General features: G+C 38.7%; 1 protein-coding gene across 1 annotated transcript; it reads right to left on the reverse strand.

Moving 5' to 3' along the window:
* Positions 1 to 312: 312 nt before the first annotated feature.
* Positions 313 to 20810, reverse strand: elp1 (elongator acetyltransferase complex subunit 1). Its single transcript, XM_026919942.3, has 37 exons — positions 20723 to 20810; positions 20322 to 20473; positions 18876 to 19028; positions 17885 to 17966; positions 17713 to 17793; positions 17519 to 17604; positions 17164 to 17263; positions 16394 to 16484; positions 15991 to 16114; positions 15766 to 15859; positions 15407 to 15637; positions 13920 to 14090; positions 13674 to 13758; positions 13407 to 13562; positions 13135 to 13241; positions 12307 to 12410; positions 12094 to 12147; positions 11768 to 11873; positions 10586 to 10701; positions 10246 to 10319; positions 10047 to 10125; positions 9895 to 9974; positions 9655 to 9807; positions 9270 to 9355; positions 8117 to 8265; positions 7876 to 7999; positions 7685 to 7782; positions 6234 to 6435; positions 5924 to 5985; positions 4603 to 4665; positions 4442 to 4502; positions 4228 to 4341; positions 3780 to 3891; positions 2672 to 2799; positions 2060 to 2211; positions 1105 to 1183; positions 313 to 1026 (listed from the first exon to the last, which is right to left on the reverse strand). The coding sequence occupies exons 2-37, from the start codon at positions 20469 to 20471 to the stop codon at positions 959 to 961; spliced, it is 3975 nt and encodes a 1324-aa protein (XP_026775743.3). The 5' UTR covers positions 20472 to 20473; positions 20723 to 20810; the 3' UTR covers positions 313 to 958.
* Positions 20811 to 21158: the final 348 nt, after the last annotated feature.

Consider the following 21158-nt stretch of genomic DNA (forward strand, 5'->3'; position numbering starts at 1 on the left):
ATACCAGATGTACAGCTCTTCATAGTTTCATGTTTTCCATTTTTGAATAATCCATATATGTCATTAACTCAAAGCCAGGAATTGAAGCAAAAAATGTAAAACTAATAACATAAGAATATATTCTATACAAATGTATGATTAAACAGCATTGGCCTGCAATTTCTAGAGGAAAAGAGTAAGCGTTTTTGCTTTCAGTGCTTTTTTCGGCGCACGGGTTTCCTGCCTAGCATACAGCAATGTTAATTATCTGATGAGGTGTATGGGGAAAAATGTGAAACTGCAGGGCATTGGGTCCCCAGAACTGGCCCTGAGCCTTAGAGAATTAGCATGTCCTGAACGTCACATACCTCAGTGGTTTAATGATGCAGAAAGGAAAAGGGCAGTCAGGATTCAGATGTCTAGCCACGGTAGCAAAAATTGTGAGAGCGTGCTGTACTAAAAGCTAGAACTGGTTTCAAACCAAAGGCATAACCCTGTCACTGCTGACGGCAGGCTGTTAAATGCATCCATGACCAGCGTGGCATGGGGCTCCTGTGCCTCGGGCTGTTAAGTGGATTAAAGCAGTAGTCATCGATGCAAGACGAGGTGGCGTGGAAAACTGAACTTGCAGGAAGTCAGCCAAAACTCAAACATACCATAGCATCTGTCCTTATTTTACTTTTCTCTGGATCTAGTGGAAAACAATCTTTCTCTATTTACCCTAAAGTGTATTTCATATAATTAAATACATCTATGTGTATAGGGGGAAAACTCTCAGTGAAGGGTTTTAAGCTACTGTAGAGCAAAAATCATTTCATTGCTTTATAAACAATGCAACATTTTTTGTATATTTATTGCACACGTGTAAATATTGGACTTGGACAATAGAAAAGTAACCTCAAAAGTCATTTTGCTTTCAGGATATGTAATTATTTAATAATACACTGTAAAACATATGCTAACTGTTTATAAACAAGAACTATTTTAGGATTGAGAGTTTCCATTTGACAGACTGTCGCATCTTGGGTGGTGTGAGGATCTCTGCATCTGAGAGGGAGAAACACAGCTCTTTAATCCACAGCTCAGATAACAGACTGTGATAGGTGTTTTTTAGCGACGACTCACCCTGCTGGGGAACTGTGGCAGGTCTGGGCTGCTGAAGCGAAGCCATGATGCTGTTGGCTGTTGAATTGGGGCCTGTGATCTAAAACAGAAGGCACTAGATTTCAAAATCATGAGTTATAAACAGAATATTAATAATTAATAAGTAAGACATACTTCTGAATGCCATTCCATACTTTATCAGACCATATGCTCGTTCTGTTTTAAGACTGGTATATGCTTAATCAGAACTGCTTCATCTTTTACAACAGTAGGAGGATGTTTGCTGTCCATCAAACAATGGGGCCAGCAGTAAACAGCAAGGCATGAAAAGTGAAAGCGTATGTTTTATTTTCTATGCAAACAACTGATGTGGATGCTGCCATTTTTCCTGCACTCTCATCTGAGGAAGCAGTTACAGAATTGTATCACCTAATAAAGCCAGGGGTCTCTAAAGCATAACCATAAATTTTTGTTTTTTTGTTACAATCACAACCCACATTTATCAAAGTTATATTTATAATTGAGTTAATGTAGTTTTTTAATTATGATCATTTGCCTATTAGACCGGTCTCTTCAACTGAATGGGTTCAAATGAAATCCCAATAATTCAAAGGCTAAAGTGTTCTATGAAGGGAAAGTTCAGGAATAAAATGCTTCAACAAATCATGAGCCTAATATCTGAATTGTTGGATTATCTTTATAAAATAAATCTGTACTGAGTTGTCTGATTTTCCAGTCAGTCTGGATTAAACTGTAATTTTTCATAGACTGTATGCTGTGAGCTAGCATTAGGTGCAAGCCTTTAGCTTTGTGTAGGTGCAAATAGAGAATAGTACAAATACAAGTAAAGAATAATAGTGTTAAGGGATGGACATTTTGACACACCAGGATCTCCTGTACCTAAATTTGAACGAGTGTATTTCAGATACCTCAGCCACTTCAAACACCAAACATAAATGCTGTGTGTGTCTCTTACTGGAGTTTGGTTTTGTTGAATTCCTTCGTGCCAGATCTCAGGGATGCCTGTGTCGATGAGCTGGAGCAGATCACTATAGTCTGACTGCAGGCTGCTGGCCAGCTTGTCAAACTGAAACAGTACAAGTGCCTTCAGGAGGCTGTGGATCTCCTCTGCGGAGGAAAAACGACACGCTGCAGTCACGGATATTTCTCTGATATTACACAACACAGCTCCACACAAAAGCAAATAAATATATAAAACTGTAAATATATTATATATATATATATATATATATATATATATATATATATATATATATATATATATATATATATATATATATATTAAAAAAAACTGCAGAACTGTGGTCTCCCAAGCTGCTGTCAAAACCTGTCTTAAATAAACATTTATCTGATGTAAGTCAAGAGCCTCTGGCTGCTGCTGAGTTTCTCATCTCTGCTGCTAGTGGCAGAAATTAAAGCTCACTAGTGCCTCAAACAGAGCATTCCAGCAGAGGAGGTCAACCCAAGCAAAGATACAGTTCTCTACATCCATAACTCATGAGCAGGGACAAACCCTGCAGCACTTTTCACTCAGCTGAGCAGAACTAAAAGTGATTTCTAATCTTACCCCTCATCTTGTCAATGACGTGGATGATCTGGATAATGGCACGGAGAAGGGCGATGTCCTCAAAGGGGCTTCCTTCCTTTAGGCTGTGCTTCTTCCCTTCAGCTTTCCTGCGGTTCTTAGATGATCTCCTGAATGAAAGAGCTGCAATCAGCCTCAGGCTTTCAGCATGAACCAGTTACACAGGAAACATAGACATCTTCTACTGTGGCTGTTGTTCATGCTTGTTCCTCATGAACCTTCAAGAAAAATATCTCGGAAGCTTTTTTCTCAGAAAAATATATTTATATTATATTCTCTGAAAATACACTTAATTTTGCTAGTAATGTCACAGCTAAGGTGAAATGTGCCTAATACAGTATGTTATTAATAAAATATGTCGAGGCATGCTGTTAACAATGCAATGCCTGGAATTACAGCCCTCAAGCTAATTATTTTCCAATAACAGCATGCCTTTAGCTATTTTATTCCACTTATATACTTGTATTAAAATATGACATCATACTTTTTTATCCATTTATAGTTACATTTAATGTTGTGGAATATCCTGTTGTTCTTATCAACTTTACCAGTTTTTTTTTTTTTTGTTTTTTTTAACTGTGAGGATATCTGTCTATGATCGGAATTGTGTATCATATAATAGAGACACTCCTGGCACCTATAACCGCTGCACACACTTTCTTCACTTGGTCAGTTTTCCCAGGCATTCCTCAGAAATGCTCATGACAGGATGCACTGCCTCCTTACTCTCCAAATATTTCATTCCATAGTTTTGATGCATATTCATGGTAACCGATTTTTCAAATTTACACAGAAAAAAAGCAAAGAGCCCTAAACCTTTTAATCAGCAGTGTGCACCTACACTTGAGTTGGTAGTTTATTAACTAGGCTCCCACCTGAATAGCGCTGAGAATAGTGCGAAAACCAAAAAAAAATCAATCATGTGCATGAACAGGATGTGTATTGAAGGGGTGAGAGGAGCTTTGAGAGATTAATGCAAGCAAACAGACAGGCCGCAGGGACAGTGCAGGGAATAATTTCCTGTCTCTCATTAGGACATGCTGAGCTGAGTAGAACATCTGAGCTAAGTTTATTACTACTGAATACTCACGAGGAGATGCGGGAGTTACTGTGCGAATACTTTGATCCGAGACGGCTACCGGTCAGGACACTGCTGGCCTCTGAGTAGAGTTCAGCGTCTGCACAGTCAGGGCCATCCTCATCTGTAGCAGAGAGAAACGGGGAAACAGGAAGTAGAAAAAAAGAAACACCACAAAACACAAATCAGTCCTGTGTGTTCCACCTAATGTCTGCATATTTGGCACAGTTTTTACGCCGGATGCCCTTCCTGATGCACCCCTCCCCAATTTTTATTCGGGCTTGGGACTGGCACTGGGAGTGCACTGCCCAGTGGCTGGGGTCAGATCCCTGTCCGGGAATCGAACCCGGGCCACAGCGGTAGAGCGCCGAGCCCTAACCAATAGTCCTCCAGGGACCATCAAATAGTCTACAATAGAAACTAGAAATTTTATAGCTACAAAGTTTACAGTGGTACTTACCAACAAACTCCAATCTAGCCTTCTCCTTCTGCTCTCGCACAACAGCCAGTCTGTTTTTATGGCGTGTGAACAGAGCCCTCTGGGAGTCCACAAAGGCCATCTGAGTGCTATGAGCTGAGCATATTCAGACAAAAATCAAGCTTGAGGTGAGAACGAACAAGGAGAAAAAGTTTATTAAGTCCTATTAAAGTCAAGGGTGAAAAATGTATAGTACCTTCCAAAAGTGCAGGCTTCAGATTGGTTTCAATGATGTCCGGTCTGTTGTAAAGGTAAATCTGTAATAAAGAAATAAACAATAGATTAAAAATACAAGCTTGACGATATGTAGAACAAATAATTGTAAGAAATGTAAAATTAAAGCCACAAATGACTCACTAGTCTGAGAGCTTCCTCCCATGCAGCACCCTCAATCAGGGCAGAAATAGCCTCCTCACAGTCCTGAAAATACCACCATATTCCACTTTCAATTAACGTGCACAAAATACTACCACAATTTACATCTGTGTCACCATGAACATGATTTGTATAATACATATAATGTACAAGGTAATAAAGTCCAATAATGTACAGAAATATATGTAGATAGACATTTATTCAGCAATTTTTGGAAGGAGTCTCCAGTGTCAGGATTTTTTAACCATCATAGGTAAAGCAGTAATTTTAAATTTTTCAACACAGGAGAGTCTTTAAGACAGAGGACTTTGTGGGTTCACAGAAAAATTACCAGCTGCATTTTGTCTTATTATCTTCAAGACAGAATAAAATAGATGCTGGTGAGGGAACAACTGTTTATAGCTGCTATAACATAAGTGATAACAAAAACTATTGTTCCACAAAATTAAATATAATTATAAACAAATTGTATGACATGTCGTTCCATAATTAATAAAATCACTGTTATATAGGAGGAGTAAAACACTTTAGGACCTGCTGGCAATAGTAAATCTGCTGTGCGCCAGGCCGCATCACACCACCACTGACTATTTTCCACAGCACAGCCCATTAACTAAAGAATCACTCCAACATTTTCTCTTTCTAATCTCTCTCAACCATCTCTAGCACGTGTTATTACCACAGACAATAACTTCAACTTATTTCCCAGCTATGGGAAAACAGTAGAAAACTTTGACACATTTATATAAAACGATTTCATCAAATCTCCAATCAGTGGTCTGTGTACATTAAGCCCTAAAAATGTATAAATTACCCTTTCAGAAATTAAACTAATTTTAGAGGTCATGTGGTTGGGTGTTTCCAGTTAAGTCAGTGTATCTCAAAGTAAACATACGAGTGCCACAGCTGTGGCCTAAAGACACGTCACAAAATCATCTGGGAAAACATAATAGATCCAGTGTTAGAAAGTTGAATATATCTACAAAAAACAGCAATAATTGGACTCCTCTCATGTCTGTCTCATCCCAGGACTGCAAAGGTTGTAGTTTTGAACTCATGATATTGCCTGAATTCAACAACTGCCTTTAGTGTGGTTTGAGTAAACAGGTTTTCTGTTCTTTTCTCAGTATAGGGAAATGTGCCAAAATGAGTAGATAGAGATTAGGATGAAAAATGTTGGAATATTCCTCCGAGTTGTGCATTTGTCACTTTAAATAATGGCCCAGTAGCTACACCACTGCAAAAATCCTGGAGATACAAAGCAGTGAGAGGGAATTTAAAGGGCCGATTCGATTACTCGCACCTTAGCATACTGCTCCAGCAGCAGAGCAGCCTCTGTATGTCTCTTCATTTCCAGAAGCTTCTCTGAAACGTTAAAAAAACAACACATCTATTTTACTGACATTAAATCACAGCACAACAGGAAAATCCATTTTTGTGTTGAGTGTAAAGATTCAGGATTATCAGTTTTATGCATTTATTTTATGTTATTTCTTGAGATATTAGATATGCATCCTTAACCACTAGCATGGGTTATTAGATGGATAATTGAACACACACACACACACACACACACACACACACACACACACACACACACACACACACAATACCTGCTAGATCTCGTGCGAGCTGCGTCAGCTGCGTGGGTGGCACAGGGATGTGTGTTGCCACGGCGAGGGCGTGTCTCCAGCTGGTGCAGCTGATGAAGGCCTGCAAAGCACGGGGCATCTCTCCACATCGCCATAGCAACAACCCTGCCTGCTCAGCCTGCTGATCTTCCAAAAGGTGTTCAGCATAGGCCACACTTAGTGCCTGATGACATCACAGAGGGGTCAGAGTTATTTGTGAATCCGGCGCCCTTCAGGGATGTGATTATTCAAATGAGCATCATGTTTATGAATGCTTTCTATGCCATTAAGTCTGTGCATGGAATCTTAATATCAGTGGTGGCCCTAGAACATATGGTGCCTATGCCACACCCCAACACCTCCAGACTCACTGGTTTGAGAGGCAGCTTCAGCACTGCTTTTACGGCTACAAACCAGCACCTATAATAATCAATGTCACTTCACACCAGTTGTACAGGAGTTCCGCGTTTTTCATTTTGTCACCAATTTGCAATTAAATGCAGAAAATGCTAAACTGCTGTACTAAAATGTTAAAATACGTGTTTATTCAAATATATAAAATAAAATAAAACACTTTCTGTGTGTGTAAAATATACTGTATATTATATACACACACACACACACACACACACACACACACACACACACACACACACACACATAAGTATTCACTCCCTTCACTCCCCTTGATTATTTCCACATTTTTCCAGATCGACTACTGGAACTGAAATGGACTTATTGGGATTTTATCATTTAATTACAAAATATATCTAACATTTGAAGGTACAAATTATTTTTCAGCCATTTGCTGGTTAGATAAGTATTCACCCCTGGGTCAGTACTTGGTAGAACCATTTTTGTCTTCTAGGATATGTCTCTATCAGCATTGCACATCAGGATCCTGATATTTTGACACAATTGAATAACTATGCAAGGCACTGTATGTTTCCATCTTGTGTCAACAATCTAAATAATCATTAAATTATTTACAATCCTCTGATAATCTAATAACAATCTGAATAAAACAGAGTGCTGTTTAAGTGCATTCTGGATATTCCGTTTACATCACATCTGTTTCAGACTTTCTGTTTCAGTCTTTCTGTTTGTGTGTCCTGAATGAAATAGAGTTAATGTACCAAGGCTACCAATGTGAGAGCCTTAAAGGAGGGCAGCTGAATTACCTTTGATGGAGTCACTCAGATGCTGGCTTATGTCACATATGACTAATATCTGTCATTTTTACTGCCACTGATATATCAGTAAGACCATAATACTAACAATTCATTCAGATTTTCCATCAGAGGTCTTTTAAGCACAGTACACAGTTTTACAGTATAATTTTACAGAGGATCCCATGTAGACAGTGATAGTAGAGAACATTGAAGCCAGGAACATAAACATGTTATTTAATCAGAATTTATAAGAGAAGTAACCTTGTACTGCTGACTATCTGCAGGGTAGAGCTGCAGAGCTTCAGTGTACAGCTTCTGATCCTTCACCAAGTTTAATAACTCAGTGAAGTGCTCCTCACCTGAGAGAGTGTGAGAAACAAAGATTTAGCTCTTTTGCTTGTATGTTTTCTATTTATATTGTTAACCTATAGTCAGACTGCATAAGCTCTCACCACACTTGCTGAGGTGATGCAACGCCTTCTTGTATCTCTTCAGGTGTTTGTCTATGGTATAGCGTTGGTAATTAGGTTCCAGGGTTTTCAGCATGTTCAGGAAGGAAAGATATTCTTTAGGGTCCTAGAGATGATGAAAGAGGGGAGAACAGGTAGAGGGAGGAGGTAAGATTTCACTCAGATTTTCTATTGAAAGTTTTATAAATAGTGTCCATACAAACTACATGGAAGCATCCGCAACCTTCTGAGACTTTTCCGCTACCATGAGCACCAGGTCAAAGTCGTAAGTTCCCAGAGAGTAGTCATACAGCTCATTAACGTTGACCAGGAACAAGAGATACTTCAGAGCCTCCTCTGCACTCACTGCATTATCTGCACTGGGTGGGTTCACTAATCACAAAAATCAAAAGAATAACATTCACAAATACAAACATATAAACTTAGGAGTGATGGATATATACAGATTTTAATAATCTAAGAAGCTAATAATTTTAATAACTGCTAATATTGGCTGATATTTTATGCACTCAAGAATTAAACAGATAAACGTTTTAGTTAAACACAAATCAATATAGCTTGCAAAATTATTTACAAATAAAAACACAACAGTTATGATTTCACAAGTGTTAACCCCCTTCAACAAGTTTTCTTATCTGGGATTTTTTTTAGTTTTGTTTTGACACCCACTTCAATAATATGGGCTATTTTGTGTATAATCATGGCATACTGTATAATTGCATTTATGCCCATTTCAGTTTCAGCTTGTAACACTGCAAAATGTGGAAAAGTTCAAGGGGTGTAACAACTTGCATGGGGATGTAAACAGCAGCAAAATAATAAAATTATATAAACCTAAAATCCACACCAATTTACTCATAATCTGTCGCACAGCACCACTCCATAAAGCTTTCGATTACTCCCAAATTGTGTTTCATGACTAAGTGATTCTGTCCTCACACAGAGAGATCTTAGTGCCCTCTAGCGCCCAAAAAAGAATTCAAGGAAAACACCACTGATGGTGTATAATTCTCACTGGTGCTTTTCTGACATATTGTAGGTTTTGTCAACACTTTTATAGCCCTGACTGTTTCTATCAGTACTGAGAGTAATCAGTAGCTGATTGGACATTCAAATATACTTTTATATCAGTTTTTCCATGATAAACCTTTTATTGGCACCCTTCATAAAAATTTGCAAAAACTGGCTGAACAAAATAAACACACACACTAATTCAAATGTTGGTTTGCACTCAGCCAACATGAGAAACATTTATCTTTGTTCTGTCACTGCTCTGTTAGCAAACTGAAATACTGGGATACATATTGTGAGTCATGAAAAAGTCATGTCCCTGATGTGATTTTTATTTTAACGTATCACCCATCCCCAATTCTTACCACGCAATTCGTGGACCCTCTGTAGAGCAATCTCCAGCTCTGGCGTTGTCTTCCTCACATGAGATGTTAAAATGCACAAGCAGTATCTATGAGGAAAATGCTCATTACTGGTCGGCTGACGTATTCAGTCATACTGCAAATTTATAAATAGTTATGAAGCTAGTCATACAAATGCATAGTTACCAAAATATATCAAATATTGTTGAAAAGAAACGCTAACATGGTGCTTAACTATATGCGAGTGTGAAAAGCTTTAATACTAACTGAATAACACAAATCATTTACTTATATTTTATTAAAGTGTATAGTGGAAAAAGCCTGTCTTTTTTTTTTTTTAGACTCCACGAGTGAGACATATTCAGAATATTAATTTTAAAGAACATACTTATGTGGATCAAGAGTTTCCATGGCTGACCGCAGAGCATCACAGACAGTGTCCACTTTGCTCCTCCCCTGACCTCCTTTCACTGGTACTGAAGCAGACTGGCATGCAGAATTCACTGGACACGGGTACATCGTCTTGGTAGTATCTTCCTCTCTATCAAGTAACACATGCTATCATGCTTATAATGAATTTATAATGAACATACACTGTATGACCCTGTATGGGCAGAAAGGCACTTACTTGAGCTCTGTAAGAAAAAGGTTGATGTAGTTGACTGAGGCAATCTGTTTGAGAAACAGCTCTGCGTTCTCCAAGAACACCTGTGAATCAAAGAGTATAAGGTTACTTCACTACCTCATATAAGAGGAAATCACTGTCATGAGATCACTCACGCTGGGATTGTGGTCATAGATTAGGTTCACGTTGATCCGCAGCTTCCTCATGCATTCGAAAGCATCTCTAAATTTCAGCCTAGAATATAAAGACACAGTTAAAACTTTTCAAACCCATTGAAATTTCCAAACATTCATTTACTGTGAAAATGTGAGCTTGTGAATTTTATGCTGTTTATGATTTATTAAAAAGACATACTCATCAAGCCACTTCCTAACTTGAGCCAGCACAAGAGCTCGATGATGGATGGTCTCTAGGTTACCACGGGGCATCTGGGAAACAAAAAACAAAATGCACACAGCCAGTTACTAAAGCTAATTTAAAATGTTCAGAAATTCATTTCACAGCGATTTTATCTCAAAGTGATGTCTTGTGTACATCTCTAGACTAAATTACAGACAACGAAGGTTCTTGGCATTCTGCCTAGGAAAACGTCAAGACTAAATATACTGAAAAAAATTAGCTTTCAATTATCTGGAGCTGACAGGCAGCATGAATGATGAGTGAGTGTGAGTTTGTTGTTGAGTTCAGTGCTAACCTGTAGGATGAGTCTGGTGTCCTGAGGCACCACAGTAACGATGCGAGATCCTCTCTCCACCCTGCGCACACTCTCATCATTCTGAGCTGCTTCTGAACTCAGAGCCACCTGCACATCTGCAGACACATCATGACAACAGTGTATAAAATCAGAAACAGGCTCACTACAGTTTCTTCCTGCCTCAATAGGGAGCTCCTTCATCTACTCTTGCTTCCAGATATAATTTTGATGAACTGATGAAGAAGATGAATAATGACAGTATTGTTACTCCTAAACAACAGTACAATATTACATTATATAACCATGGCAAAGCCATTTTTTTTTGTTATTCCATCAATGTACGTGTATAGAGTGGACTAAAATATAGTTTAGCAGGACCATGGTGCATCTCACAAACATGCACCACTATATGGACAAATGTTTGTGGACACCTGACCATCACACCCATATGTGTTTCTGAACATCCTATTCTAGATTTAGTCCTCCTTTTCTCTTACAATAACCTCCAACCTTCTGGGAAGGCTTTCCATGTTCCAATTCATCCCAAAGGTGTTCAGTGAGGTTGAAGTCAGGGCTCTGTGCAGACCACTCGAGTTTTTACACACCAACCTTGGCAGACCATGTCTTCATGGAGCTCGCTTTGTGCACAGGGGCATTGTCATGCTGGAACATGTTTGGGCCTCTTAGTTCTAGCACAGGGAAATTGTAATTGTACAGCATACAAAGACATTCTAGACAATTGTGCGCTTCCAACAGTTTGGGGAAGACCCACATACGGGTATGATGGTCAGGTGTCCACAAACTTTTGGCCATATAGTGTAGCTTTTTACTTTATAATGCTCAACAGCGTTTGGGGTCAGTGTGAATGTTATTCCTTATATTATACAAGTATATTTACAATAAAGTTAAACAAAGTTACAAAATATTATAAGCAGACAAAGTTTAAACCAGCACTGCTGAATTCAGAAGGTGTTGAATAATTTTCTATAACAGCACCTCTGATTACCTGTTCTAATACGTCATTGTTCCTATAGTAACAACTAACACAGGATCTTGTATAGCAGACACATAACATAAACAGATTTATTAAAAAAAAAATGTGTGATGTTTGATAACACAGTGCTGCTGTGATATAAGAGGAAGAAAACAATAAAACATACTGACTGCACCTCGGCCTCTTACCTTTGATTGACATTGTGGTCAGGTGGAAGCAACGGCAGGTGTGAGAGTGTGTGGTGAGAAGAAGGAACTCATCATACACCACAAAGGAGGAAATATTAGAAGCAACCTGCAGAACAGAAATATAATTAAACAAGATATACGTGACTAAATCTCTACACCTTGATGTGCCAAATCCATGTTATTCATTTAGCCCTGTTTTATTCCCACAGGAAACTCTTTTAGATGAAGAAGTGGTGAATTAGTTGACCACCTGTCTGTGACTAGGCAGACTATTAAAATCATTTACTTATGTTCTTATAAAGTGGTTTTAGATCACTCATACATACCGTACTGTTACCAATATAGAGGTGGGATCTTTCTGTCAGTCCTACTAAATGCTCCTGCAGAGAGACACAATACATTGAATACACAAATAAAAACAGACATATTTATAAAAAAAAAAAAAAGAAAAAAAAGAAAGAAAGAAAAAAAAAAAAAGAAAGAAAGAAAAAAAAAGGAAAAAAAAAAGACAAAATAAAATGTGTTTCCTGTATTGTTACCTCTCCGCTGAAGGTACACAGTGCAGTGTGAACACAGGGCTGGGGAAAGTTAACACTGAACTCTAAAGAATCCTTCCATTCTGTCTCTGTTATCTCTGCAGAGTCTAAACATAAAAGTATTGCAGAATTACTATACTGCTTGATCCATAATAGAATAAAAGTAATTCAATAACATATGTGGCAATTAAAAATCCAGGGATACAAGCCACAAATATTATTTATCAAAAATGATTGACTGAATGAAGATGAACACTGTTACACACATCAATATTACACACCAGGGAATCAAACCACCTCAAAGACTAGTGTATCAGCAAAAGAAACCTTGCCAGTGTGTATTATATATTGTGTATAATATATAATATTATATATATATATATATATATATATATATATATATATATATATATATATATATATATATATGTATATGTATATATATATATATATATATATATATATATATATATATATATGTATATATATATATATATATATATATATATACACCTCCATGGAATGAGCACTCACATTCTTCGTGCCAGTGAATGATGCTATAAATGCTAATTAAACCAGGTGTTTTTATTTAATTTCAGTTAGTTTTGGAGGCAATATTTGTAGTTGGAGGCATTTAGTTGTAGTTTTTATTTAATTTTACTACATTATTTTATTTCAGTTTAGGAACAGTTTTTGTAGCTGTAGTTTATATTAGCTATAATAACTCTAACCTTATTAGCTGGGATTGAATACACCATTCGTCATCTTCCATACCAACACTATTAAAGTCCAGAATCAGGAATCAAGCTCAGTACGGCTAGGATCACTCACCCCATTTCACCCTCCTGATCTGTCCATCCTCCAGCTGCAGAGCCAAAGTGTCACTCTTAGAGCTGTGGCACATGCTGATCACATGACCTTCAACTATGACCTCTGACCTGATTTAACACACAGACCATGAAAACCAAGTCAGCAGCATTCCAACCCTGTTCTGCAGCATATGTGCATCTCACAGAAGCCCAAGTGTGTTTTCTGATACAGCGGTAAAATAAACATTACATAAAGAAATGCAGGACTTGAAAGTGTGCAATGTTGGTCTGTACCTGATATCCAGTGTGGGTTCGGAGCTCTCTGCTGGGGTCAGTACGAGTAGGCGAGACTGGTTTAGTACGTCTCCACATGCTACTGCCAAAAACACGTCCTCCCTCAGCCAGAGCAGCAGACGCAGAGCCAGAACCCCCTCATGAGCCACTGCAACACTGCACGCAAGGTACAATCAGCATTAAACAAACACACACATACACCCCTTACAAGAATAACAACAACTGCACTACAGTAAAATAAAGACACTGCCAGTGCTGTAATCTAACCTGTATGTCTTTTGTAAAACCAGTGGTTTAGAGACGACTCTAAATCCAGATGCATCCTTAATGGGCTCACTGGCATCTTCACTGCCTGAGTGAGAAAAGTGAAAACCGTTATTTGCTTTCAAGTAAACTCAACACACAGTATGAATATTACCACTGAAACACAACATCCTGTAATGCACAGGAAGAAAAACAGAGGAAGAAGAAGTGCTTTGTTTCTTTGTCATGTTTTTTTTTTAATCAGCGCACCTTGGCCAGCGATATGCAAACATCCATCTGCTGTTAACGCTGCGAGCTCATTGGTCCTCAGAGGCCGTGCTTGGAAGGTGACCAGGTTGATCGGAGCAGGCAACTGCAGTTCATAGGAACACATGGGTGGAGGCACTACACACTGACGAAATGTTGTCACTAAAACTTTATCTGTAAGACAAGGAGGACATGTGGGAAAAAAGATTTAGAGAGCAAAGTCCTGGGCAAGCTGGTTATATTAAAGCAAGCACTGACATTAAAGGCATAGTTAGTGATTTTACTAGAAGTTAGCAGAAGGTAATTTTTTTCTAATTCAGTCCCTCCCTTAAAAGAAAAATCCATACTGAATGACTTACATATTAATATTTATAATTAACGTGATCTTCAATGGTGCCCAAGATTTATTTTGTAAATGACATTCTGAGTCCACATTTTTTTAGTTTTTACTTCTTTCATCAACACTTCGATAAAAGGTTTCCTACATTACCCACAATGCTGTTCAACTGCCAGCTGATAGAGGCGTCAGTGGGAATTCATCTCTATCTAAAGAGAGTGATGCAGCAGCATTTTAGTGCTTTAGTTTTCCAGCTCTCTTACCTCCTCTTCTGTACACTCTGCTCAAACAGCTCAGCATTCAAAGCTTCAACTTTCATGCTAATACCGCCATCAATGTCAACACACTCGTAGATAGCTAACTAGCCAAGTCGAGTCTCTGCCATAACTCAATACAGCGCAATTGTATTGTATAGCTGCACTGCATTTTGGACCTTTGAGTCCAGTGTTTGCTGTCTGCACCAATTCTAGGTTGGATTTTCTCATTAATATGACACTGAACATCTCTAGAAATGTTGTGAGTGAGAAAAGAAGCTCTTGCTCTTTTGTGTTTAGTTGCTAACACGAGAACCTGTCTGTTATCACTTACGTTTGAGATTTTTTTCTCCTATTAAATACCACTGCAACAATGCTAGCAAGGAACCTCTGTGAAATCAGCACAGCACAAACCACTAGCTTTGCACACTTCTCATACGCTAACATCAAAAAATAAAAATAAAAATAAATAAATAAATAAAAACAGCATGAACCAAATTACCACCACAATCACTAAGCACATCACAGATATTTCAATATAAATGTATTTATGGTGTTTCAGGGTGGTGTTTTCTGTTAAGTGGTTCAGGTGAAGCACTGAAAACACATGTATGTGCAATGCCTCGGTTAAGACACCTGAATGATAGTACAAGAGACACCTCATTGTCCTGATTGTCTGAATGCTGGTAATCCACATTATTTGACTTTTCTCCCATTTATAATACCTGGAGTGCCACAGACACTTAACTTACTTCTTCCTCTGAGCAGATAATTTTAGGTGAACTTTGCCAAAATGTTCAAAAGAGTGTTCAAATTTAAAAATCTCTGACCCCACCCTTGAGCACAGCATCTCAGACCACACCTATGAAGAACCGGTGAGATATTCACGAGGCTCTCACCTCCATCAATCACTGCCACATTGGCATTGTCATGTGAATCATATCCTTGGCTGCGATCTGTGCTCCAGCCCCAGTCATACATGTAACTGCTCCAGTCCTGAGTCAGCAGGTGGAGGTGGAGTGGCTTCACAGGGTCCCAACACACACAGACTGGAGCCTTTGAGGGATCACTTCCAAAATGCAGACTCTGTTTCAGGTACCAGTGGTAATTCCCTACTGTCCATAGCTGAACTAAAAAAAAAAGAAAAAAAAAAAAAGACACAGAGTTGGTAATAAATGAAACAAAAACTGATAGTGGAAAGATGAGTGTAATTACAGATAATTAAACAGAAGAAAAGACATGTTAAGTCATATTTAACTGTATATGTTGGGGTTGCTGTTCACTCCTGGCTTCAGATCCTCAAGCCAAACAGCCAGCACAGTGGAGTCACTGTTCCAAAGCAACTCCTTCACCTGAAACACAACACATGATTCACACTTACATACATTAACACACACATTCACGAAAACAGCTGGTTTGTCCAGTATTAGAATAAAGTCCTGAGCCAGTGTACTCTACAGCGTACTGACAAATCGTGGCCCACCTTAACCTGGTCCTTGGCGAAGGGCAGAGTAAAGTCTCCATGCAGCAGGCCATTCTTTTCCATAAACACAACACTGTGTTTATTAGGGTGCCGCTGGGTGCAGGCTATCAGGCTACCTGAAGGTCTGAAACACACACAGCAATGCTAGGCTTTACAATAACACTATAGACCAACAGGTTTAGGTTGCTAATACAAACATCTTAGTTTTTTATTACTAAGTTAATTCATTTTAGAGCATATTATTTAGTATTCACTACTACAAATGATTCAGTAATTACCATAAAACTAATAGGAAATGTGTGTAGGTACAAGAGTGATTAATCTGGTCCTAAAGCTTAAGGGGTTTGTTTATTCCAAGAAAAACACATGAGTATAGCAGAGTGATTATTTCAGAAGCTCTTACTTCCAGCAGAGAGCTTCTTCAAGGCCGTTGACAACCTCACTCGTAGCCTGCAGGACACACTCTCTGTTCCACACTCTGACTTTTCTAGCACCTGAAACAACATAAAAGCACAAATCATAAATTCATCAGTTAGCCCTCCAGGCAAATAAAAGCTCCAGTGTGCTGCCCAGTCCCATGTACTGGCTGCCCCGAAACTGACTAGGCTAAAAGGTGGAAGCTAAGATGATATAGTAATATGTATGTATAATGAGCTAGTTAAGCGCATTAATACAGACTAAGGGAAAGGAAAGAACATATGACTATTATCTTGTTTTAGCAAAGTTCTAATGTAGTACGTTAAAAGTCAGCAAAAGATATTGTTCATGTCTTTTCCGGTGATGTGTTTAACTGTGAGCTGACTGTGTGTTGTGCTAACAGGAGAGTAATATGACAGCTGCCTGCATCTGGTTCTGAAATATTCTTCTATCAATCATGCATGCTAATTAATCTGCCTCAGCTGATGCGTGCAGTGCAGCATGAAGCAGGATTCAGAAGCCTCATGGTGCGCATATCACGGTGAAGTGCGTTAGGTTTAAACATAGCTGCATACCAAATGAAACTTTTTGTTTTGCTAAAGTCTAAATAAGGTGTAGTAGTTTCTTTTTCTGGTTGTTAAACCTAATGATCCATCAGGCAACTACGAATAAAATACAAGTAGCCCAGACAAATAATGTGCTTGTTCCGGGTTATTGATTTGTCCACCCCTGGTTATTAAATAACGAGACACCTGCCTGTCTGAGGACAGATTGCGCCGACTGCAAAGAGCTGCCCATCGCCTCTCCATGTGATCCTCGGCATGCGGTCGTCCCATGGCACTGCAGGCTGCACTTCCTTATGACATGCATCAGAAATGTGCAATTGTAATATATAATGACATACAAATTGCAAAATGTATACTGTAGCCTATAATTAATTTTTTAAAGATTGTCTCATTAGCTTTAAGAAATTTTCAGCTATAGGACGTTTTCTAGGTGACTGAGCATTTTTTTGGAGGAAATGCATAGGAAAACTGTTCAAAACCACACTGACTTGTGAAACAAACAATCTTGATGTCTAACGTTAAATAAATAATGGTAGAAGTCTTACTGCAGCTTTCTTCTGTGCTGCCTGCTTCCCCTCTGAGCCGTGAAACTGTGTTTCCTTCTTACCCCATCCTACTGTGATGAATTTACCTGATTCACAAACACAACAGATTAATTAGTACATTAAACTAATGAGTTATCTTAACACAGAGAGACGTTTGGTTATTTCTCTAAACTCGGAACTTGTGAAAGTCTCACCTTCTCCAAACTCATCCTGGTGAATGGCCACTTCAGTTATGGGCTCAAAGTCTTTAGTCATTAAGATGATTGTCTCCTGACCTAAAGAGTAGAACAGCGCATAATAAATCACACAGCAGCCTATATATCTAATCCATTACAGTGCTGGTATAATCATCACTCAGTGACAGACCTGTGCAGAGTGTCACCAGCTCCTGGTCTGGACTCCAACTCATGGCAGTGAGTCCACTATCCACACTTCCCACACACTCCAGCTACCAAACACAAAAAAAAGATCCACATTTCACAGATGAAACAGAAGCAGGATGGATACAGGTACCCTTAAGTTAACAACTTTTTATGACTTGTTCGATGCTATTTTAAATGTAATGTAAAACCTAATTTAACCCAAAAATACTTCAATATAACTTACATGTATGGACATGTGCTCATCTATATGTCAGTTTACACAGGGGCTCACTAAAATTTGCACCTAACAATAAATGGATTTCTTTATTTAAAAAAAAAGGCAGCATTATTTGACAAAAAAAAAACAAGGCGAAGCTTTTTTTTAACATGATGTCTTGTAACATTTACGAAAAAATGTTGAATTTTAGAGAGAGAACCAAAGAGAGGCTGGTGAGGGAGCGAGTGTTTATACAGTGATAACGGGAACTAACTTGTTTCATGGACGTTCCCTAACATTAAACACAACTATAAACAGATAAAATGTCATTCTTTAACAAAAAAAAAAAAAAGAAGAAGACTTTGTAATTTCTGATAAATTATTGTGGTATAGGAAAACAACTTTGCTTCAGCTGCATCACACCACTTGTTGTTGGCTTTTGTCCTATAACCACATGCCCCTTTGTGTTTTATTCCTTAACACAAGAGTACATGCTGTTCTCCAGCCAATTTTGGTTGAATTACATTTCCCCATATCAATGCTGGCCTCAGTTTAATACCCGCCCCTGCATTGTGTGTGGTTACTCACATTATCCAGTGTGATGTACCGTCAAATGTTTTCAAAACAGCATTATTTACATAAAGAAAATCGAACTATGTCAGAATGAGAAGTGCTTATGCAAATCTAAATTAAAGACATTCATTTATAAAATGTAGGGTGATGACTTTGTAAAGCACTGTGGTAAGGTGAGCAGGGGTCAAGCTGACTGTATAAATACCTGATTAGTGTTAAGGTTCCACAGAATGACATCGCCCTGGGCAGTGGCCACACAAACAGATTCCTGATCAGGCAGATCCTGAATGCCCACAACAACACCGCTGCCATCCTCTGGGAGGTAGTTCTCCATGGTTAGACACTCTTCATTCAATACCTAAACACAGGAACACTGAAAATGAACTTCACAAAGCTTCTATAATCAAACAGAAGGGTCAGTGTCTGATCGTTATGGACCACTGTCAAGCTGAATTAAATTTATTAAACCTGTAAGTTATGGGATAAAATAAATCAAGTGGGTTTTGAAGTTGGAGACACAGTGGCTTAGTAGTTAGCACTGTTGCCTCGCACATCCGGGGTTCAAATCCCCTCTCCGCCCTGTGTGTGCGGAGTTTGCATGTTCTCCCCATGCTTCAGGGGTTTCCTCTGGGTACTCCGGTTTCCTCCCCCAGTCCAAAGACACATGTTGTAGGCTGATTGGCATTTCTGGGTGCCGCAGCAAAAAAAGGCTGCCCACTGCTCCAGGTGTGTGTTCACGGTGTGTGTGTATGTGTGTTCACTACTGTGTGTGTGCACTTGGATGGGTTAAATGCAGAGCACAAATTCCGAGTATGGGTCACCATACTTGGCCACAAGTCACTTCACTCACTTAAATTGTCCATAGTGTGCGAGTGTGTGTGTGTGAGATTGTGCCCTGCAATGGGTCACCTCATCCAGGGTGTGCCCCGAGTCCTCTGGGATAGACTCCAGGCTCCCCTGCAACCCTGTGTAGGATAAGCGGTACAGAAAACGGATGGATGGACGAGTTTTGAAGACTGAATATTTAGGACAACACTGAGTGACCATGGGTTGGAAAAACCAGTTGCTTAGGATTAAAATCCCAATTTAAACAAGCAGCGGTGTTGGATACAGACACAAGCAGAATGTGTTTGTGTGCGAAAGAAATAGACAGAGTATTCTGGTTGTCTTTTCAAAGTTGGGTCTGTGAAGCATAGCCAGAGGAGGCTGTGATTTTTTTAATTTAGTTACAGTTGTAAAGAAATTACAACCCAACATTATTAAAGTTATTATATTTATGACTTATATATAAGTTCTTATAGTTATTAGCTGGTTTGACTGATCACTTGAAATGGAGGAGCTCTGTGGCTCCAGTAAACAGCTGACACTTTACTGTATGAATTAAAATAACAAGCCTAATAATTGCCTAGTTAGATTTTTTGTTTTAATTAAGAAAGGATCTAAAACTGCTTTGAGACTGTCTACTGTTGAAAGTGCTACACAAATAAAACTGAATTGGATTAATCTTCTGAACTGCAGTGAGAGTTTAGGCATGCACTTGAGATTGTATATTTGTTTTATTTGGACATTATTATTATAAAATGGCAAATCTCTCTAACTAGTGCACTGTGCAGGGGATAGGCTGGAGTTTGGGGTATACAGGTGGTCTTACCTGGCCTGTCCGGGGGTCGTACTCTGTGATGGAGAACTGAGAGGTGATCAGTATGGTGTCTGTGTCTATCCTCACACAAACACACTGAGGAGAGCCTAGACTCTGCAGCTCCGACATCCGCACACATTTCAGCAGCTTTAGGTTCCTCATTTCTGTAAACACCAGAAAACATTCATCATTTAAAACACACACACACACACACACACACACACACACACACACACACACACACACACATGCAACTGTCCATTTATGCTAGCTGTGCTAATCAGCCTGTGCATTTAAAAAGCTAGCGAGTTTTACTAACTTTTTGATTATTATCAAAAATGAAAAGTGCCACCCTACTAAGTATAACTATAAATAGCTAAAATGCATAAAATATTATCATAAACATGAAATACCTCTTGGTCTGTTTATACTATGACAGGAAAACCATATGGCGAATAACAACAGAAACACGCTGTCAAGTTCCTGTAGTTTCAACTTTGACCTGTAAAGAAGAAAAGCCGACAGAATACTACACAGACACGTGGTTACATTGTAGTACTGCCCCCTAGCGGTCGAGAAGTGAACTACTACTGCTCTTCCTATTACTGCTGTCAATACAAATAAAGAGGCTTGGCAAATGGACACCTAAGTTCGAGGACAAGTCATTACTCTGTTCTGTATTCTCTACCTGAATTCTTATATCATATTTATACCATATTTTTTTACCTTTTTGTACACGACATACTTTTTTGTATTTTACTTTCCCTTACTTCTACTGTATTCTTATTCACATGCTTTAACTGCTTGGTTGTTGGAGCTCTTCAACTTAAAAGTTTCACTTGCCTTTTA

The sequence above is a fragment of the Pangasianodon hypophthalmus genome, chromosome 9 (assembly GCF_027358585.1).
Source record: "Pangasianodon hypophthalmus isolate fPanHyp1 chromosome 9, fPanHyp1.pri, whole genome shotgun sequence".
NCBI classification, from domain to species: Eukaryota; Metazoa; Chordata; class Actinopteri; order Siluriformes; family Pangasiidae; genus Pangasianodon; species Pangasianodon hypophthalmus.

Bases quoted from the DNA above. Each gene is read 5' to 3' on its own strand.
- elp1 (XM_026919942.3), bottom strand. From the start codon at position 20,471: ATGAGGAACCTAAAGCTGCTGAAATGTGTGCGGATGTCGGAGCTGCAG. The intron at 17,794-17,884 runs GTCTGTCACTGA...TCTACTCTTTAG, and splicing joins GCTGGTGACACTCTGCACAG to GTCAGGAGACAATCATCTTA. The intron at 5,986-6,233 runs GTATTGTGTGTG...TTAACGTTTCAG, and splicing joins GCTCGCACGAGATCTAGCAG to AGAAGCTTCTGGAAATGAAG.